Raw genomic sequence first — 20,946 nt, 5'->3', positions numbered from 1 at the left:
GTGGAGCTGGGCTTAGGAGAAAGAAGTCTACCAGCACCATATTTATGGGCTTTGTTTACAGAGAGTTGTAAAAACTAGTAATTGTAATGAAAACAAATGGGCCAGTTTATCTCTCTGCTTTGATTTCCTTTCCAGGTGATTAAAGGCTGCATCAAGAGACCTCATTACAGCCCAATGTTCTTCTCTAGCTTGGTACAGCCAGATTGTCTTGGGCATGGAAAGAGAACGTGTCCACAGACTGTTGCATGTCTGAGACTCACCAGAGCTGCTTATTTCCCTACAGATGTTGTATGGTAGAAGAGGCACTGGCAACAGACTGTTCTGATGAGAAGCTGGTCTAGACAGAAGTTAAATAGTAAATGCATTTCCGTCATCTGTCTCATACAGAGGGGAAAAAAAAAAAAAAAAAAAGGATCAGAAACTGGGAAGTTCTCTTTGCACTTTAAAATCTAATACTGAAATATTTCACATACTGGCTGGCAAAAGTAGGTCTTCAGACAAAAGAAACTCAGACTCCACTCCAGTAGTATAAGAAACTGGTCAGGGATCTTCTACACAAAGCCCAAAAACTCTGGAAATGTTTGACTTTTATCTTGTAATTGTATAGCTCAGCCCAGACCTGACTTATAAAGAAACCAGACAGGTTAAGACAAGGCACTGGTAGCATGTTTCATGGTTTTACAGTTAGAAAAAATGCTTTCACCTGATAGGTCCACTCACAGCAGTGCAGTTTGCTTAAACCTGATGCTCAAAGCAAGACTTTCCTCTCTGCTTCTCCACTTCATGTCCAAGAAAAAGAGGAAAGTGGATTAAACTGGTGAAAAAAAATCCACTAGAAAACCTTCACATTTCAGTTTCTCTTAAGCCTAATTTGTATTGAGCGTACTCAGCCAAAAAAAAAAAAAAAAAAAAAATTACATTTCTGCTGAGATCACAGCATATCTTTTTCGTTTCTACTGCTTGACTGGTTTGTAGTGGAACAAGAAGTCCAGATACAGCTGGAACAGGAGCAGTGACATAAAGACTTCACTAAAGAAGTTAAGGCATGTTCCAGTCCTGGGTGAAGAACAGCCTCTCTTTTTCCTACTCGCTCCCCACCTCCAGAAATGCTGGAGTGGCTCAGAACAGAGTTGAAAAGTATTACTTTCAGATTTTTTTTTCTTAAACTGAAAATCTGGGGAAAAAATATGTTCACTTCGGTCAGTCAAAACACATTTCAATCATTTCTAAATAATTTAGCTTTAGCAACTTGCAAAAGGTACTATAAATAGAAATGCCATTTTGAGAGAAGGCTAACTTTTTCGATTGCTTGTTTATTCCTTTCTTCATGACATTTTAACCACTTCAAAATCAGTTCTGGAGTCTGGGGGAGGGCTAAAGTTGCCACTGATCCCCTTCTGATGAATGTTTTGTTAACAAGCCTTATTGAAAACTAAGGACATAAAAGGGGAAAAACCCCAGAAACCAAAAAATCCTACTTCCAGAGTGTGAGAACAGACTGAGACATAACAGACAAGGCAAGCAATGTGCCATGCAGGGGGACGGTTTCCCACATCAGTGGGAAGAGCAGAGAGTGAGACCAGACACAGAAAGGGGCAAGGATGCAGAATGGGGAAGGGAGAGGCAGTAATGGGACTGTGAAGAGATCAGAATGGGATGAAGGTGGCAGAACTGCCTCGGGCTGCCAGGGTCTACAAGGTGCACCAGGAGGTACCTTTGCCAGTATTTCTTCCACTGGCATCCAATAGGCTCAGCCAGAGGCAGAGGAGGGTGGCAGGCTGCTCCTGTTGTCCCCAGCTGCTGCTTCACTCCCTTTTTCCCTAGGATCAGCTCTTTAACAGTGACAAAAGACTGAATCAGCTCTAAGGGCTGCTGACTTTTCTCCCTCTAAGCAAGGCTTATCCCTTTGCTCAGCTGCTTCTCAGTTTAAAAATCATTAGGCCGTTTTTGATACAAGGTCTGTGCTAACTGGATCCACCAGCCACAGCCAGTGGAGCCATGCAGGTCAGCCTGCACCAAGGAGCTCTGTGCCCTCTCAGACCAAGAGGAAAATCCTGTTTGCTCCTGGGGAATCCACACTGCAGCCCTTTAGAAGCCCCTTCTTACACTCTATCAATGCTTATACTCCAAAAGTTTAACAATAAGGGGAAATAAATGGGAACCACATGTGTAATGGGTAGATTTTTCATTCAAATGTGCTTTATTGTGTGATATATGCTTTTAATTACAGTGCAAGCATCTGAGTACATTCGTTGCTATTACAGACTAATCTTTCATGTTTATTGAGCAGAAGACTACAACTGGTAAAGCAGGAGAGGCTCAGATACTAGCCAGAGTGGGACATAAAGCTACAAGCACATGCTTGGCTCTCCCTCTTCTTCTCCTTTATGAACCCTGTGGCACTACCTATAGGGTAACCTCTGTATTATGCAGAGCAGGATATAATAGAAGAGGGGTTTTTTATAGATTACACATCACCAAAACACCTTCCAAATTCATATAAGATTTTGTTGAGTTATTTCTTTATGTGGTAAAAACAACAGTTCTGAAAGTGTATCTGTGGATATTAATGAAAAGGGTTTGAAACTGCATTCATAACAGCATTTTATTCTGAGATGTAATTGTTGCTTATGTAAAAAATTTCACATGGCTTGAAAGAAATAAATATTAATTTGGGCTCAAGCAGAACATGTCATTTTGGCAAAATTAAAGCAACATATTTTGCTCCAGATTAAATTGTATGTTATTTAACACACACACCTGCCACCCAATTCAGCTTCACTTTTTTATTCAATAGCATTTTCACAGGCAAGGGAGATTATTCCAGACAGTTCACAAGTTATGTGACCCATTACCCTATAGACACTGAACACACACCTGAAACTAATGTAGCTCAGGTAAAAACCCTGTAAAGCAAAGCTGCTCCCACTTGGGGCCAGCCCCAGCAGAGAGTAGGTGTCCACCCTCCCCATACAGTTCTCATTTCGCCAGCTGAAAAGCAGCAAAAATCCCAGGTGTTTAAGACCTGCACCCCATTTCACAGTGGTGTGTAACTCTTTCTTCACAAAGGGCACTCTCACAGATTGTCCATATTCTTCTACCCCGTTCACCTACAAGGACACCCTGCTCCCTCAGCCTGAGGCCACGGGTTCCATCAGGGACTTACAATACAAAGAAGAGATTCCTGCCAAATGTTTAGTGACCACTAATTCACACCTTTCCTAAGAGAGGAACTCAGCCAGAATATTAACAGATTTCAAATGCTGACAAGTAGCTCTAGTCATCCTCAGGAAAAGCGAGAAAGCAGCATTGCACAGGCCCATTGTGCCAAGCACATTTCCTACAAGCACCCAAATTCAGGGTGAGCAGAGACTAAGCTATAAAAAATACATACTTTCTCATGATTGAGGAAGCTTGTGGCTGGGCACTGAATAAATACAGGCTGTTCCAATTAATCCTGCTCTGATCCCATCCTTCTCTGCTGCCAGACCATTGCAGCCTCTCTGCGTGCACATACGGTAACAAAGCTGTGAAGCTGGAAGGGTTTGCTCTGCTCAGTGGCATTAGCACATCAGCCCAGCATGTCCATGAGCCAGTGCTGTGCATTCAGAGCAGCTAAACACTTTGCTCTCCATGGCAGGGGTTTCACTGAGTCTGAGGCAAAGATGCACACACCAAGAAATGCATCACAGGTGCCAGATAGCTTGAATAGAAGTTGTGAAAAGGTAATTTAAAAAGTGACCCGAGGAGAGAGTTTCCAAGAGTTGAATGTGCAGAATTTCTCCAGGGATTGCAAAAAGGAAGAACAGAACTGTCTACCTGTATGTAAATGGGTTAACACCATGGAAATGAGAAGCTTTGAAGGCTAGCAGGGATGAGAAGGCAGAGACAGACATTTCTAATCCTTAGAGACCCTTCCTAAATACACTTCCTAAAACAGTTCAACACAATCATTGCAAATACTAATTTTTAATCATTTCCTCTCCATTTTATCACTGTGTCTATTGCCTCTCATGGCAATGTAGTCTACAAAGAGGCCAAAGGGCCATATTCTCAGCTCTACCTGTTAGGAGATCCATAAGTGAGGAAGGATGGCACAACTTGCCTTTCACTGGATTTACTCTAGCTTGATTCTGCTTCTTGGGCCTTACAGCAGGCATGCACACACCATGCTACTTCCAGCTCTTTTGGTCATGGATATGCCCCTGATGCCATCCTGAAAGGCTGCTGGGACCCTATAGTGGATGAATAGGCACTGCTTAGGAAGTGCATGGGTCCTAAACTGGAAGGAATCACTCCCTGGGCAATTCTGGTCCCTACACACAGCCTATGGGCTATACTGCCTGGGACCAAGGCCAGTTACTGGACCAAACCAACACAAAGAAAGGCCCACCGTACTTAACAGGAGTCTTATGTTCCCCAAAACAGAATACAGATGCTGCCCACAGGACAACTGTGACTGTGAAGTAACTTCCATGAGTACAAATATTATAAAAATAAGGTAAAAAACTTCAGCTTTTGATAGTGTTGAAGATGCAGCTTTAGCAAATATTATTTCCTATTCAAACACCCTAGCTCTTATACCATCATCTACAATTCACTCTTTTAGGTCATCCTTATTACCACATGCTTGTCATATCCTGTCCTATAATAAATCAAGAGAACTAAAATTTAAGATTAAATGGCCCATACATCTTGATTCACTGGATGACTCAAGTGCCAAAGCAAACTTGCTTCCAAGAGCTTGAACATATTATATAATACAGAAATGCACAGTTCCTTTCAGCCCTTACTCTCCTACTCCTCAGTTAGCTCTGGTCTCCACCAGGGGCTCTGCTAGCTTGCAGATGTTCTCCAGCACTGCTCTAATTATAACACTCTTAAAATCACGTGAGGTAATTCAGTCCAGCTCTAGCTAGCCAAATTTCTCATTGGCCAGATTCCCCAGCAATCCATACACTGACAACAAGCAACTATTGAAGGGAAAAGTAGATCCTGCTTACACAGGCAACTATCTCTACGGACACACACAGCCAAGCTAGAGATGACATGTAGGAAGGGGTTTCAACTCTGGAAAGCTCCAGGGAATATCCTTTCCTTCATCCTGCACAGCAAGTGGTCTCATAGAAGGTGGGAGACTGTGTCCTCCCTGAACTTCACAGGGATTCAGTTCATCCTGATCCACAGGAGCAGGGGAGACTGATGATACCATCCACACACCAGCATGAAAAGTAGCATCCGGATGTTTACAGGAGGAACCCAAATGAACAGCATTATTGTAAATGTCAGCCACCATCAGGAACAATTTAGCTTGACAGTTGTGGCAGAAACTGTCCCCGCACTGAGGCATCACTGCCAGAAAAATCACCAAATGAGAAACTCGCATGTTTCAGGGATCCCCTAGGGCTGCCGGGCAGACACCATTTACACTGTCATCTCTGATACATCCATCACCCGGTTCCTGCAATCAAACAGTGGAAAATTGTACATTTGAAATAAATGAATCTGCAATTGCAGATCATGCAGGAAAAAGGACGCTCTTATCTAACCTCTCTCAGGAGCTCTCTAGGTTTCTATATATTCAGTGGTGTCTATATTTCAGCTATTTATCATATTTAATTCAAACTCTAGGTACCTTCAAGCCACCTTATGGAGCAGGGTGAGGGAAAAAAAACAACCACCACACACAAAAACTCAACAACAATCCGTAAACCTGACCCAAGGCAACAGCTATAGTCAACAAGTCATCAAACAATATATTGTAATTTTAATTCCTGAAGTTAACCAATGTTCACAGCAAAGGTACAGCATAATTCATAAGATAAGGGAAGGCCGCAGAGGAAGAATAAAGCAGCTTTCTCCATCCTGTCACTAGAGAAAAAACACAAATCATCTGGCTAGGGAACATCAGACTCAATTTTGCAGCAGAACTTTCAGGTTTGTCACACTTTATGCTGTTGGGTATGTGTGCATACACATTTTCTGAGGAAATCAACTGCCCTGAAGCCAGTACTGTGTTAGAGGACAAAACCAGAATCCTGTTTTGGCAGCAAAACTTTTGATGACATTATTGCTCTCTTACTATACGGCAGAAAAGTCCCCCTGGGTACAGTATATTCTGCTAACATGTTATTTGTACGTGCTGTTATCTCTTCAACACTGCAAGTATTAAATACTACCAAATCTACATTCAGATGGTTTATGATCACTGACCCTCTGGCAGAAACGAAATGCCCACAGTAAGAGGCTGTGAGAAGGATCAGGTTTTCTTCCTTTTGCACTATAGAATCCTAAGGATTTTCTATAAAGCTTTAAGTTTTGTTGTTTGTTTTATCAATTGTCCTTCGCTCAAAAAATATCACCCTTCATTTTGGTGTCTCAGCTTCTCCTTTTATCATATACACAATACTTCAGATGTGCCAAAATTCTACTGCATCATGCCCTAACTTTCATTTTATAGCCACCCATGGTCCTATAAAAATCAAATGAACACAAACCTAAAAAATTTTATTACACTGGAAGAACTCCTTGTAACTGACAGAACTGTTCTGGAGCTTCTACCGCAAAAATTCAAACACAAGTGTGTATATACCCCACACAAACAGGCCACCAGCCTTCTCTCAGACAACCTGTATGGAACACTAGTTTGAAATAGCACCAAAATGCAACTAAAGATGTGCCACATTTGCAATGATGAATAAAGATATCTCTTAGAAGCATAAATGGCCTGCAGTAAAACAGTGCTACAATCAGGAGATTATGAAAACCTTGGCTTTTTTGATGCCTTTTTTTCCTTTTAAAGGTAAAGCTTCTAGTTCTAATAACTTAAGAGGAAGCATTTGAAAAAACATGATTTGCAACATTTCCTCAGTCACAGAAGCATCAAGAAAAATATAAGACAGGACAACTGAAATTATTCAAATACCTTCCTGATTTTTTTCTCTGCCAAACTCATGACTTTCAAAGGACCAATACATGACTTCTAAAAGCTTGGGATTGCTAGTTCTGAGGTACTAGACCAGAAAATCCAGGCACTGGCCTCCTTTTTTACCACTGAAGTAATGAGCATGAAAACCTGAAAGACATACTGGGTTACCATTGACTGTACGGGAAATTTGAATCTTCTGTTCTTACTGTGGGGACAAAGGATTTACAGCTGTTCCTCTTACACCTTTATTTCCCAGAATAATATTGATTACATGTAGTTTCTTTCAGAAGGAAAAAAGAAAAGGAAAAAAAAAGAAGGGAAAATAAGTTTAAAAAAAAAAAAAAAAGAGGTGAGATTTTGTATGTCAAGGTTGGACAATGGAAACAAATAGTTGCCTTAACGCAAGCGAGAGCTTGCACACAAGCAGATAAACCCAGAGAATCTGTACCTCTCAGTAGGTAGATTTTAAGGAAGAAAACCCTGTATACTGGAAGGAGTAAACTACATCTATCTTGTTTTCTTGAGGAAACAGAATAGCATACATGTTATCAGGCCAGACACTCCAGCGATATAAATCACCATTTCTCTGCCAAAATCAATGGACCCACACTGAATTTCAGCTGCTGCATCTGTGACTGCACACATCTTCTGTAAATCAGCTGAGGTGTGCTGTTAGATCAGAACATGGTCCATTTCCCCACTGAAACCAAGCACTGGAGGCAGGGATGGTCTGCAGTGAGTCAAAAAGGTTTCTCGCTGTCTGTCTCTACCTATTTGCAGAGGGCAATGTGAAAAAAAAAAACTAGGGCCACATACCAGCTTCCAGTATTACAGAAATCTGTTTCACTCAATAGCCACTAAATTATTTGTAATTAAATGTATGAGCTTTTTAGTATACTGCTGTGCTACAATATAAATGAAGGGCCCTCTCTGCCCTGTGGCACATCTATAACTACAGCACTTGCCGATGCAAAATTCCCACACGGGGTCCCCACACCAACCACACTGGAAGTTCTGCCACAGACTGAAGCCTGGGTAGAGACAAGGTTGCAAGAAGAGGAACTCCTGTAACATTTCTGTAGGGCCATCTGGGCCAGTGGAAAGGAAAATAGACCATGACTTAGGAAGTCTTGGTAATGTTGCAGGTCTGTCATTGGTTGGCTGGCTAACCTTGCATAGCTTTACTTCACCTCTGCTTCAATTTCCCTTCAGTCTCTCTCACTGCTTTGTTGACTGTGCTTCTGTACTGTCAACCATCGAGCTGTGACTTCTGAGCCATTTCAATACCCTTTGCATGACAGTGACTAGGACAAGACTGTGGTAACACTGGCACTGCTGGCTAAACCAGATGATTCCTCCTGGTCATGGCATGAAGGGACCTACTAAGAACCACATGATGCAAAAATCACCAGGGCATCCTGGGATTTACAAAATCTAGTTATGCTTCACTGAAGAGTGGTGGAGAGGAAATGTCAGCTCCTGCCTGCTCCTCTTCTGGAGTTTCTCTTTCTTTGGCTCTCATATACACATCTCAGCTGTATAAAAAGATTTTGATAATATACTGATAGAAATAAGATCTAATAACAATATCCTGCTAAATAGATGTGACATGCCCAGCAGGAAAGCACCATACAGATATTACCATCACAACAACAGACCCCACTGAAAGAGAGTCACAGACGCCCTGTGTGGTCTAGCCTGTAGGATCTGATGACCTGACTGGGACCTGCACATCCTCAATTCCCACAACAGAAGGCAAGTAAATGTCAACAAAGACTATGGTGCTCAGCACTGCCAACTACAGCCAAGACTGTGTCAGGATCAGGACTGTACACTTCCTAAAGAACCATCCCTGGATGGTTCAACATAGCCCACTTACCAAGTACAAGCATTTTTCTCAGATTATGCAAAGCACCCTCTCAGACTGTCTCAGTTCTTGGCTGCTGCTGATGTAATAAACAGGCATGTGCAGGTGCTTGCATAGGGGAGAACGACTGTACCTTCACCCCTCAGCATCATCCATCCAGCTGGTTGCCTGAAGGACACCAGTCTATCCCATCCCATTCATCCACCTTTGAGGACATTAAAGATGAAAGTATCGTCTTAAGTAGCCCACTGCCATCCTAATGTGAAATACTTCCAATCAGTGAGGTCTTGTATTGTCAAGGCAATGTGCAAACACTAATTAATGTCACCATTTCACAGAGAGAAAGAATAGTACCTGTCAAGCAGATTTCCAACAGTTCTCAGCTGCCTGAATCACCGACAGTAATGAAAGCTGCTGGGTTCCAAATACTTCTGGATAAAGCAAGACCCTTCTTGGTTAACAAAACATAACAGCTTCTTCATCTCCATCTTGCAGAAAGCACTCTTGGTCTGAGGAATTTAAACAGTCTCCCTCTGTATTGAATTCTACATGTCCACTGGCGTACTTTCAGGTGCTGGCAGACCCATCTTCCCTGGCTTTATGGCTTTAACGTTCAAGAATTATGAGAAAACAGCAAAACCCAAGAGTGTGAACTTACCTAAATTCCAACCCTAAAAGCCCATACATGATTTTTATGTCTTTGCAGACACTCTGCAATAGTGAAAGCCTGTCTGTATAACCACTTCACACCACAATGTGTAAAAGCTTATGTACTCAGAGTCTTTAATCCAAAAAAGCATTTATGCATAACCTTAAAATTAGGCCCAGGCTAAACCATTTGGATGCTATGAGGTAAGGATTGCCTTTTTTTCTATTAAGTTTTACATTTTGTATGTAGTGCCATTCAAAAGGAAAATTTAATGACAATTCACATAAGTTTATATTAATTGTCAAAGGCTCCTCTCTGTTACTTCAGCTGTGATATTTTGGGTAAAATTAATCCTGTTGTTCTTTGGCTTGGAATAGTCACATTTCTAAACTCAAGCACCACATTGAATCAATTCAATGAGAGGGGAAAGGAACCAGACTGAAGCCTTCCATATTCAGCATCAGCAGACATCTGAGCATAGTCAACAGCTGAATTGTGCTCTTTCTTCAATTGAAAGTGATATCATCTATAATTCTGCTCAACAGATTTCAGAGGACACAATGTTGCCATCAGGACAGGCAAATGAGACAGAGCTTTGAAAAGCAATATGGAAGACAAAGAAAAAGGAAAATAAAAACAAACAAACAAACAACAACAAAAAAATAATGAGAAAGAAAGAAAAGGAAAAGGAAAAAGAAGGGAAAGGAACCCTTCTGGATTTCTCTCCTTCCAGTGAAGCAGCCTGGTAGGTAACTTGCATCTACACAAATGAATCCTGATAAAGAAAAACTAAAAATTCAGAATTCCATCTTTGCTTGCACGTCATGTTTAGTCTCTCCTCCAGGGTGGGGGTCAATATAACCTGTAGGCACAATACCAGGAACTCGGAAATGTAATGCTTTTTGTTGCTTTGATCATATTGTAATCATATCCCATGTAATCCATTTTGCACACATCCAGACAGCAGGGTTGGTTTCAAGTCCCCTAATCTCAAGTAATATAGCAAATACTTATATCTCAGCAAAGAAAATTACTTCCTTGACAGTCAGTAGAGGCCTAGTCAAATGAGTAAGGTACAATTTACCTCATCCTAAAATAGTCACCTACATTTGCTTCCAGAAATCAATCAATATCATTCAGTAGATCACCAACAACTATTACATGCAGCCTTGGCACCTAATATAGGTCCACATTGCTACATTTTAGATCTCTACAGTCAGGCAAAATAAATCATGCCCCTGCTGTTCTTACACTTCATTCCTTCATGTTTATTCTCATCTGCTACATTTATAACCACTCCTCACCCCACTTAGGCACCAGATAAAATCAACAGAGAGCCATGATTTAGCATGGACCAGGAATAAACCACAGGACCCCTGCTCTATTACACAATAAACTAGGCTGCTTCAGCAGAAGAGCACATTTAAGCATTGAATGTGTCTCGCTCCATTTATCTCTATATTTTCCTTTTCAAAGTGAAACCTGTTCATGAAGTATCTATAACATAAATAAAAAGCAATAGGAAAGTCTGTTCTAGCTAAATCAAGTTTCACGAGCAGTTACCCTATTTTTGCCACCACAAATCATCAAACGCCCAAAGTTCACTGTTTTGCTAAGACAAAATTCATTGGGCATTTCTGAAGTAGAGCCAGGGTTGCATAACTTGATTTCTCATCTTCTATTAAAACTGTCAGGCTTACCATAATCAGAATGATAAATGCAGAGTCATACGTCTTCCTTCCGACAGTAATGGCCATCAATACTTCAAGTGCAAACAATTGCGACATTTGACTTTATAAAAATTACCTGGTGCACCAACACCACTTAATTAAATCATTTAAAAACTACTTTTGTTACATTTAATGAATGATATATTATACTGCAATGAAACATGCAGCAATACAAATACTTCACAATGCTAACAATTAAGGCTCACTTCACTTACAGCAATTGACAACACAAGTGCTCCTCACTTCATTCAGTTTGTGCATTCCAAATGAACTGGTTATCGAAAAGGGTGCTTCTTTGCTAATGAGTTTTGTAATCAAGGCATCTATTTTAATTTCAAATTGGCTAGATTGGGTGAAATTGCCGAACTAAATGACTGGTTCTAATTAGAATTATAAAAATATTCATCATGCAGCAGAATTAGCGCAAGGTTTTGATTTCCCTACATTTGCATATAGCTTTAGTTTAAGAGTGGAAAAAACCTCCTGATAAATTGTCTTCCTTTTAATGAATTGAACAAACACTATATCTGTTTTAGTCGTCCTTTCATTTAAAGGCACTGATACATATTCATGATTTGTAAATGAAGTTAAGTGATTTTGATTCTTCAGTTCATTACCATATTGAAGAAGAGACTTCTGTAAATTACCTTTAAATATTCCCAATCTCAAGAGTTTGGGAAGGTGGGGGGGCAGTGTTTGGTTTGGGTTTTTTTAAACTTTACTAACATTTCAGTTTATCTGTTTGATGGAGCCCTGCCTGCCTGGGATAGCTGCTGGCAGGTGGCTTGTCCAGCAAAGGACACACGATATGTTTGTAGAACCTGATGTTCTCAGAAGAGCATTCAAAAGGCAAAGAGATGAAAGGCTTATTTGTGGTTAAGTCATGGGAACAGGACTCTATCTGGGTTCAGTTTCTGACTTCGTTATAGTCCTCAGTGGTAGTTAGGCAATGAAACACTTTAATGACCTGCGCCTGAATACACTATGGATACTCCAGGGACAATGCTTTGTCTGTCAGTCTGACGTTTAATTGCAAGCTCTCTGGGGCAGGGACTGCTTCTTAATATGAATGTGTAGTACAATGGACCAGTCAGTATAGTAGGGATTTCTAAGGGCAGTTACTGTAATCTGGCTTGTATTAAACATGAAACACTTAAGTGTTCCTTTATAGCTGGGCAACATACTCACTTTATTTCATTGCTCAAGATGATAGGCCTGTAGGAGTAATTGCTATTATGGCAGCTTCCTCCATTTCTTTCCCTTCTGGGTGAAGAAAAGAAAGCAGTAGATGTGCCTCCAGCTTCACTCTGTAGGATGCTCAAATGCCAAGTGACTGGTGCAAGATAAATTTGAAAGCTGAGTATTGTATCCATAGGACTGGAACCACAGTCATCATGCTCTTCAGATATCAATGAGCCATGATGAGAAATTAGCCCCAGTGTGTTCTCTCACATCACACAATGAAGCAGCGATTCTACCATGAGGATCCATGAGGGAGCAAAAAGAGCTTAGTTTCCTTGTTAAATATAATGTTCACATCTTGCTAAGAAAAGCTGAGTTTCACCCAAGAGGTGCAGTTTCGAGCTGTTGCTGATAAAAGGAGAGGTTGCTCACACTTCTGAAAACTACAGTTACATCTAAATTCCAGGACCAGGAGTGCTGCTGAGAACCAGGTGACAGCTCTGGGTGCCTGCTGATTTATAACAAAATGAGATGTGAGGTAGACACCAACCCACCTCTCGTCATCAGCCCCATACCTCAATTCCTAAGGAAAGGAAACCTACAGGCCTGGGCTGGAGTCACATCTCCCTTTGGACGTGCAGCAGCACACACTGCTTAATTTCAACACATCTGCAGTATGCAGCTATTATCTTAGAATTGCACTGTACAACATTAGGAGTTCCAACACAGACTGCAATATCTTCACCTGAACGCAACCCTGAAGTCCCCCATGTGCCTAAGTTTCCATGAGAGGCACAGAAAAATCTGAGACCAGGGGCTGGGGCACTTACTGGGAATGAAGGAGAATACAACCCCCCAGTCTCTGTGCTAGTGAAGCTGAGCAGAGCAGATGGAGGGGGAGCTAGGCCTGAAAGCCTGCAGCACTGGCACTCCCCAAGATACAGAGACCAAGGGTCCTTCAGGGCACTGAGGGCTCTCTAATGTCCCAGCTCAGTGACCTATTATGCCAGGAAGAGGAGATGAAGAGTTGTCTTTTTCTCCATGTGTATGTGTGCATGTACATATAAAGGTCTGACTTGATTTCTTTATATGACTCTTCTTCATAAGGGAAAGGACAAGAGACAAGGGGTGTACATTGCACCAGGAGAGGTTTCATCTTCAGAAAGACAGAGGTTTCATCTTCAGAAAGACGTTTTTTACAATGAGAACAATCAATCATTGGAACTTCCCTCCCCAGGGATGAAATGGAGTCCCTCTAAGTGGTGGCTTTCAAGACGTGACTAGACAGGGTGCTAGATAATCACATGTATGCTTCCTTTCTCATAAAAGGCTGGACCAGATGATCTTTCATGATCCTTCTCAACCTGGGCTGTTCTATAAGTCTATGAAAATGGTTCATCACAAAGAATCCCAGATAAAGATGGATGACTGCCTGGAATAAGGTGCCTATGTTTTGAGAAGAATGTGAACCCAGCCTTGGCCTCCTCTCAGCAAATCCCACTGGATTTCTTTGGCAGCATCCTACTCAACCGGACACTGTCCAAAAAAAAAAAATCCCACCCTTAGCTGCCTAACTGCCTCATGTTGTACTAGGAGTCTGGGCCCAAACTCCAGGGGAGAGTTTCTCCTGGCAGCAAAGAAGCACCTCCTTTGTAGCTCTGGCTCTGTGTGTCTAGACTATTTTTAAAAAAAAACAACTTTCCCATGTAGTCCCAGTGCTATCTGTGATTCTTTTTGATAAATTCAGCAGTGTCTAGTCAATATAGTCAGGGCTCTGACAGGCACCACATTCAGTTTTCAGATCATCACTTGCCACATCCCCAGCACTGAAGGAATCTCCCCAGTCAGACCTGATATTGTCTGCCAGGTGCAACTTTATGGTACAGCAGAATGCCATCTTGTACATTTTATTTATCATCTCATTCAAAGAGATATTAAGACACTCACTTTCTTTTGTTCTCTTTCTGCTGAAGATTAAGCCCTATGGAGGGAGAAGTCACCGATTGCCAAATCTTGTTTATCCAGTGTTCTCAAATTCATAATGGTGTAGCTGGGGAATTTCAATTGGCCTGTGAATTATTCAGTCTCTCACCTATTCCCAGCAGGTTCCCAATCACAGTTTGGCCTGTAAGGAACAGGTGGAACTGTATCTCTCTGCACAGTTCTTTTCTCTTAACAATGGTGATTTGAAATATTTTAAATATCTCCCTATTTCCCTAATATTTTGTCTCCTTTTTAAATTATCTTTTAAACAAATATTCATGGAAGAGAGTAGTGCGTGTTGCTCTGAAAGAAGTTTCAGTATCATTATGAGACAAATTCCATGGAGCTGGAGACTCCCGTGTTTCCACCTCCAGACTGATCCATTCCTCAGAGAGGTACAGGGGTGAAGAAAGTTGAGCTTATTGAGAATTACTTTGTTCCCTGGATAAATGAGACAAATCATGAGGCACTTGAAATATTAATATCAGAAATGCAAGACCAATTCAAGATTTTCATCCCCAATCACTACGAAAGGCAGCAACAATGACTATACCTCACGTATATGCTGGTAGAGATTTCACAGTACTCCATAAAGCAGTTTCCAATACTCTCAACAGAGAACATCACATCTATTTCATATATTCCCCTTCCCATCACACTTTGATACAAGGGTCATTTAAAATGGCTTCACATATATTTTTTGCAAAAACCTGTGAGAAGTGGAGGATGAAGCCCCATTTTACCTTTGTATTGGCTCACATATCCAAGTGCCAATACGGACACTACTAATGGGACCCAACCCGACTCACAGCAAAATTGGCTATAACTTTTAAATAATGTCCACCTTCTGTCAAAGGCCACAGGGGGCCCATTAACAGAACCAACACATGCACACATGAGACCGCACTATTTTATCAATAAAATAGACACACACAAAGCTACTGGGAAGACATCCAAGATTTTCAACTCACAAGATGAAATTAACCTCCCAGGGCCTGATAATTGCACAATGCCACATGGCTGCTCAGGGGGAAGTAGTACACCCACCCATGCTTGCTTAAAGCCCTGCAAAAATTACTCCTGTCTGTGCTTTATACGTTGTGAGAAGACATTAGGGTCTACAAACTTGCTATACGTTCATGCCCACATAAACAGATTTTTTGGCTCAGCTATACTGCATTTATTTGATGATACAAGAGAGTTAGCAAGGCAGAGGAGGGTCATAATTGACTAAAAAAAGGAAGAACAGGAATTATATGCTGTGTCAACTCATACTGACGAAGTATCCTCAAAAACTCTTTGGATACTTCGAAAAGAAAACAAATGGTGGCAGCTGTGATTTGTCCTTAAATCAATGAGTTAACCAGCAGCCACACAGCAAAACATCTTGCAGAAAGCCTGCTGAGCTCCATTCCTCTCACTAAATCTCCTTCCTTGCTCCTGTGAATAGCCCCAGGCAAGAAAAAGTGGGACAATACCCATATGAGAGTGGTAATAAAAGATTCCGGGACTGAACTGATGCTGTATGCAATTATTTCAGCTGATGGAAGAGATAATATTGTCAGAAAGCCTTTTGCTTTCTCAGCTACAAAGACATATTTCAACAAGTTCTGTTGAGAAGAGATAGGCTCCTTCTCTTAAAGAAGGAGAGAGTCATTTTCAGACGTATGATTTCTGTGAGGCTTGGGCTTCAAACTAGAATCACATGAGACTCGTAGCAAAAGTCCACAGGTTAGTATAAAAACAGGCCCGTGCAAGGGATAAACAAGGGGAGTGGGATTATTCAACGACAAGCCTATAGCAGGAACAGTGAGAACAGTAAGTCTATCTGCAGAGCATCCTGCAACACCTGAGAATCAAGGCTGAGTAAGAGAGCACCAGCAGGAGAAGCTGAAAGCATAAATTTACAATCAAATCTACACGTAATACTGGTGTAACAGTGACTGGCTGAGGAGATTCACAACTAGAATTTTACCACAGGAAGGCATCACTTGTTCAGGAAAGAGAGGACAAGCCTTGTATATCATGGATACATACTGTCGATGTGAGGTCTCATAGCATTCTCTTAAGCAAGCTAAAAGACTGTAGGAAGTTACAATTAGCTGGGTAGAAAACTAACTGGGATACCATATTCTGAAAACAGTTATCACTTGGCCACTGTCAAACAGAAGGGGACATGTAAAGACTGTGGCTCCACAGGGTGTCAGAGTTCTACATTATTCCATTTATTTACTACTGCCTTTGAATAGTGAATACACCTTCTAGGTTTGGAATAGTGAATATACCTTCTAATACACCAACTTGAAAGGCACAATAATTCCATTAGAAGACATAATTTAAAAATATGATGCATTTTTTTAGTTGGTTGGTTGGTTTTTTTCAATCAACTGAATAAATAGCCTAATATTGTCAAATGTGGAGACATTAGCTAAAAAGGAGGAATGCTTAGGACAAAACAATGATTAAAAAAGAGGCTTGAATCACAGCCATGGAACTTTAGGTTAAAAAGACCTCAGGAAAACTTTCTCACAGGAAGATCCAAAACATTGACTATTTTTATTTCACACAAAAACTTTAATATCGTTTTCTATTGCTATACACAAAACAACTTTAAAATCTTCTGATCTAGGCACTGACCAAATCAATTATTTGTAGGGCACTAGCTGTTGATATTTCATTTTACTATGTGGAACAACATCCTAGGCAAAATGGATTTTCTCATTAATTTCCAAGCTGACCACAGTTTGCTTAAAACACCATATTATTAATTTTAATTGAAATAAAATTAATAAATATTACTCTGAAATCTATTTTTTAATCTTAATTTGCAGACTTGATTACACATTCACAGTTATGAGAGGATGGATTAGATCTTCCCTTAATAGTTCCTACTGCTAGGAGTCAAACTGTATGTATTTGATTTGTTTTCAGTTATGTGTATTTTTAAATCTGCCTCTAAAGTAGTCATTACAAATAGCCTTTAAAGGTCAAACACACTTTTAACTGAGAGAGGTGGAACATTATGGTCTCCCACTGTAGGGGTGGCTGCAGCACTGAACATACAGCAAGTCACTGACTTTCATCAGCACCTTCCTTGTCGCAGTGTCTGTGGACGAATATTACCTGCAGGTTACAGACTAGTAATAAACTTTCTATTTTATTGTCCTTTCATGCTTTTAAATCAAAAGTGTTTCAGAGCAGCACCACCTATTTTGTGCCAGGTGACTTCATGCTGCCTCACAGGAAAATGGGCACGAAAACAAAGAACAGAGGAGTACCAGCTGAACCAGGCTGCAGTTGGAGAACTAGCCCCTGACAACAGCATGGCATCTCTTTGGATAGGCTTCTCACAACTGCAGCCTCTGCACAACTGCAGCCTCTCTAGCCACTTATGTTAGGAGCTCTTGATAACCCTCTTTCGATCAGCAATAGAGAGATCAAATGGTCATTGCCACTGGCATGATCCCATGATCACAGCTAGGAGAGAGGGCATGGCACAGCAGTGTGGGAAGGTGTGAGAACCAGACCTGGCTTCTAGAGAAAAAGAGAGAACCACCACAAAAATCTTAAGAAAATGCACAAGACCTGATGAAGCTACATAAGGGTTTAGAATTTTTAGCCTAAAAGACACTTTGTCATTGGCCTAGCCTCCACCTAACAGAAGGTCATGGCTGACCTCTGGTTCCCACTCAGCTGTGACAGTACTCTTGTTTCCAAACAGGCAGGAATGTATTACACCAGCTTCTCAGCAGACTTCGTCTGAAGACTTCACGTAGCACCACTGCCACAATCTACAGCACTGCCTTTGCACTCTAACAACACTGCCCATTATCTCAGTATCAACTGCAACTGCAACGAAGCTGCATGATCCTGAGCCAGAGTGACAATTCTTCTACAGCACTTACTAAGCCAAGATGTGACCGAGCACAATCTGTACCTGGGTTATGTTAAGCAAATGCTTCAACTAGGAAGAAGGCTGCCTCCATGGTTCCACTCAAAGATCAACTTTCAATCAGTACTTAAGGCCATCTTTCTGAACACTGAAGAAGGCATCATGAGTGGCTTTGAACCCAAAGGCAGACAAAGACAAAGCCTGAACTTTGCATTGCTCCCTTTCCATTTGGCCAACAAGCTGCAGAGCATCTTTGCTCTTACACTGTGATAAATTTGTTCAGTTCCTGGGCTAAAATGCCAGCAGCCTCAGGGTGTTTCTAACCTACAGGTCATTTTCCCTGGCTCTCTTCTGAGCAGAAGAGAACAGCTGAGGGGGGCACTCAGATGCGACAGTTTGAAGGAGCAAAAGAAAAAATGCTCCTGAACCACTGTATTAGACCAAGGGAGCATAATTACAACCTCACAGTCTAGTCTGTGTGCATACTTTGTATTTTGATTTCTCCTTCCAGTGGCTAACATGTCATAAAAAGCCTACAAAGCACTGGAAATAGAAATACAGTTTTTCAGTCCAAGAGCTGATGCTCCACACTCGCTCCAGCTAGTCTCCTTGCAAACACATACTCATCATGTCCTACATGGCATCTCACAACCATGAGTGCCTCTTCACACGTCTGTTTCTATCAGGGCTGCTGCTTTGCAAACACCAGTACAGTTTAAAACCTTTACCTCCAGTTTAAAAGTGGCATCAAACCATTCCATGACATCAAATAAACAGATTGGTCTTTCTAGCCTACTTCAAAATCCCTGTTACACTGAACATCTGAGTGCATAAAACTATCTGACATTTGACTAACTCCTTCATACAGTAAGGACTTGATGCTATGAAAGGAATGTATCTGCAATAGCTTTGTGCTTGCAAATGTCACTCAAGCATCATCAGTAGCATAGCAGCAAACCACCTGGTGCCTGTCATAGCATTCTCCTAACAAGTGGATGGAAAGGTTGCATTGAAAGTAACACAAAAGTAGATTATTTGATTATACTCTCAGTGACTGCTTGGGTAAAGACTTTCACTAGCCTTCCAAAGGAAATTATATCAAATGCAAGAGGCACAATATTTCGGGTGTATTATCCTTATATCTGGGATGTGAGACTGACTACTTTAGAAAACTTCAAAAATAACTGTAAGAATTAAAAATCCCACCCAGAACACACACACACTTGACAGATTAGTGCGAAAAAACTTTAAGTGCCTCTTCAGCATGTTTTTACTTTCCAGAGTCTATGAATGACAGAAATGGAAGAAAAGAAAGATGAAAGCTTGGCAAGTTTTAAGCTTTCTAAAATTTGTGACTTGATCATCCAGTCTGTGTCTCAGTTTTTGGTTATAGTGAGATTGCTGTTCCAGACCAAAGCACACATTCCATAGCCACAACACTTTACAAGTCACACTGCACCTGCATTGCTCAGCATCTTTCAAGACAGATGAGTGCCATGTAAGAGCAGGCTTGCTAAGGACAAGTAACAGACTTAAGAGCTGTCTCACTAACAGAAGGCACTGCAAAGTGACTTAAAAAGTGGCACAGAGGAGTTTGTCATCTGTTGCTGCTCACTGATTTCCAAATAACTGAGTTCAGTTTGCAAGCAGAAAGAGCATCCCCTCACGCACAACACCCAGTTGTTATGGACCAACTTAGCCTGAGTGCTTGATCCTCAAAGACAGCTCAGCAGTCACCAAGGCCTACAAATCAACAGATTTTTAGAACAGCTCCATACGTCATGTGAAATCTGAGATTCTTATCATCTTTCATATCATGACCACTACTATAGTTTTCATACCCATCACCACCACTTTATAACTCCATTCCCTTTACCAAGCTTGCTTTGGAGTCACTGGGTGGGTTTTGAGCATATTTAAACCTGCAAGGCAAGAGCAGCAAAGCCCACCATAATTTCTTCACCATCTCTGGAAGTGTACTGTTCTAGACACTATCCCATTCAACAGCTGGCTCAAGAAGATATGAAATCAAGATAAGGAATCAATTGCTCACCTTTTGATCCAGACTATAGGCCAAGATCCACTCCTCCTGCTTGGGGTGGAAGAGCAAGCTCTGGATATAGAAGTTCAGACGATATTTCTGGTAGGTAGCCCCTTCATCAGAGCTGATGAGGATGCTGCTCTCAATCTCTGGATCACTAAGAAGCATGATCTAAACAGAAAAATGGAGGGAAAAGAGTGTTAATGGAAAAATGAAACTGAACATCATTTAAAAGTGAGATCATACAGCACGGATTCCTATTAGATGTATTCAGAACATTGCTCAACAGTGTAGAAATCCCATAGGATTTCCCAAATAGGTTTTTTCTTTTCAGTATTTCACTTCCATTTTATTTGGTGATTCATTCATAGATTCATTCAGTGATTCCTTTTTTTCATTATATTTTTATCCAGATAAATTCAGAAAGCCCAGCAAGAATGAAAAATGCTATGTTGATATCAAAGCTAATTTTGGTTGAGTATAACAATTTCAGACAGCCACACCAGGCTTCTCTGGTCCCTTTCCACTCTACCACCTCTGTTCCCAAATGTGGAATACTCTCTCCAAAAGTACACAACAGGGCACTCCTGAGATTTAAGGACTGCAGAGCTACGAATGAAAGCATCACTTCACCAGAAACACAGAATGCCTACCTGGATCAGCTGCTAGCATCT

At 41.1% G+C, this 20,946-nt stretch overlaps 1 protein-coding gene across 2 annotated transcripts in view; it reads right to left on the bottom strand.

Moving 5' to 3' along the window:
* SORCS3 (sortilin related VPS10 domain containing receptor 3) overlaps positions 1–20,946 on the bottom strand; it is a 309,741-nt gene that overhangs the window by 116,575 nt on the left and 172,220 nt on the right. For both annotated transcript variants that reach the window (XM_074907682.1, XM_074907683.1), the window contains one exon: positions 20,285–20,443. In XM_074907682.1, the coding sequence (XP_074763783.1) occupies positions 20,285–20,443 (159 nt within the window). The remainder of the gene's footprint in view (positions 1–20,284; positions 20,444–20,946) is intronic.

This window comes from Athene noctua, chromosome 5, assembly GCF_965140245.1.
Source record: "Athene noctua chromosome 5, bAthNoc1.hap1.1, whole genome shotgun sequence".
NCBI lineage: Eukaryota > Metazoa > Chordata > Aves > Strigiformes > Strigidae > Athene > Athene noctua.
The sequence above is the reverse complement of the archived record's forward strand: the minus strand, read 5'-3'. Positions and strand labels throughout refer to the sequence as shown.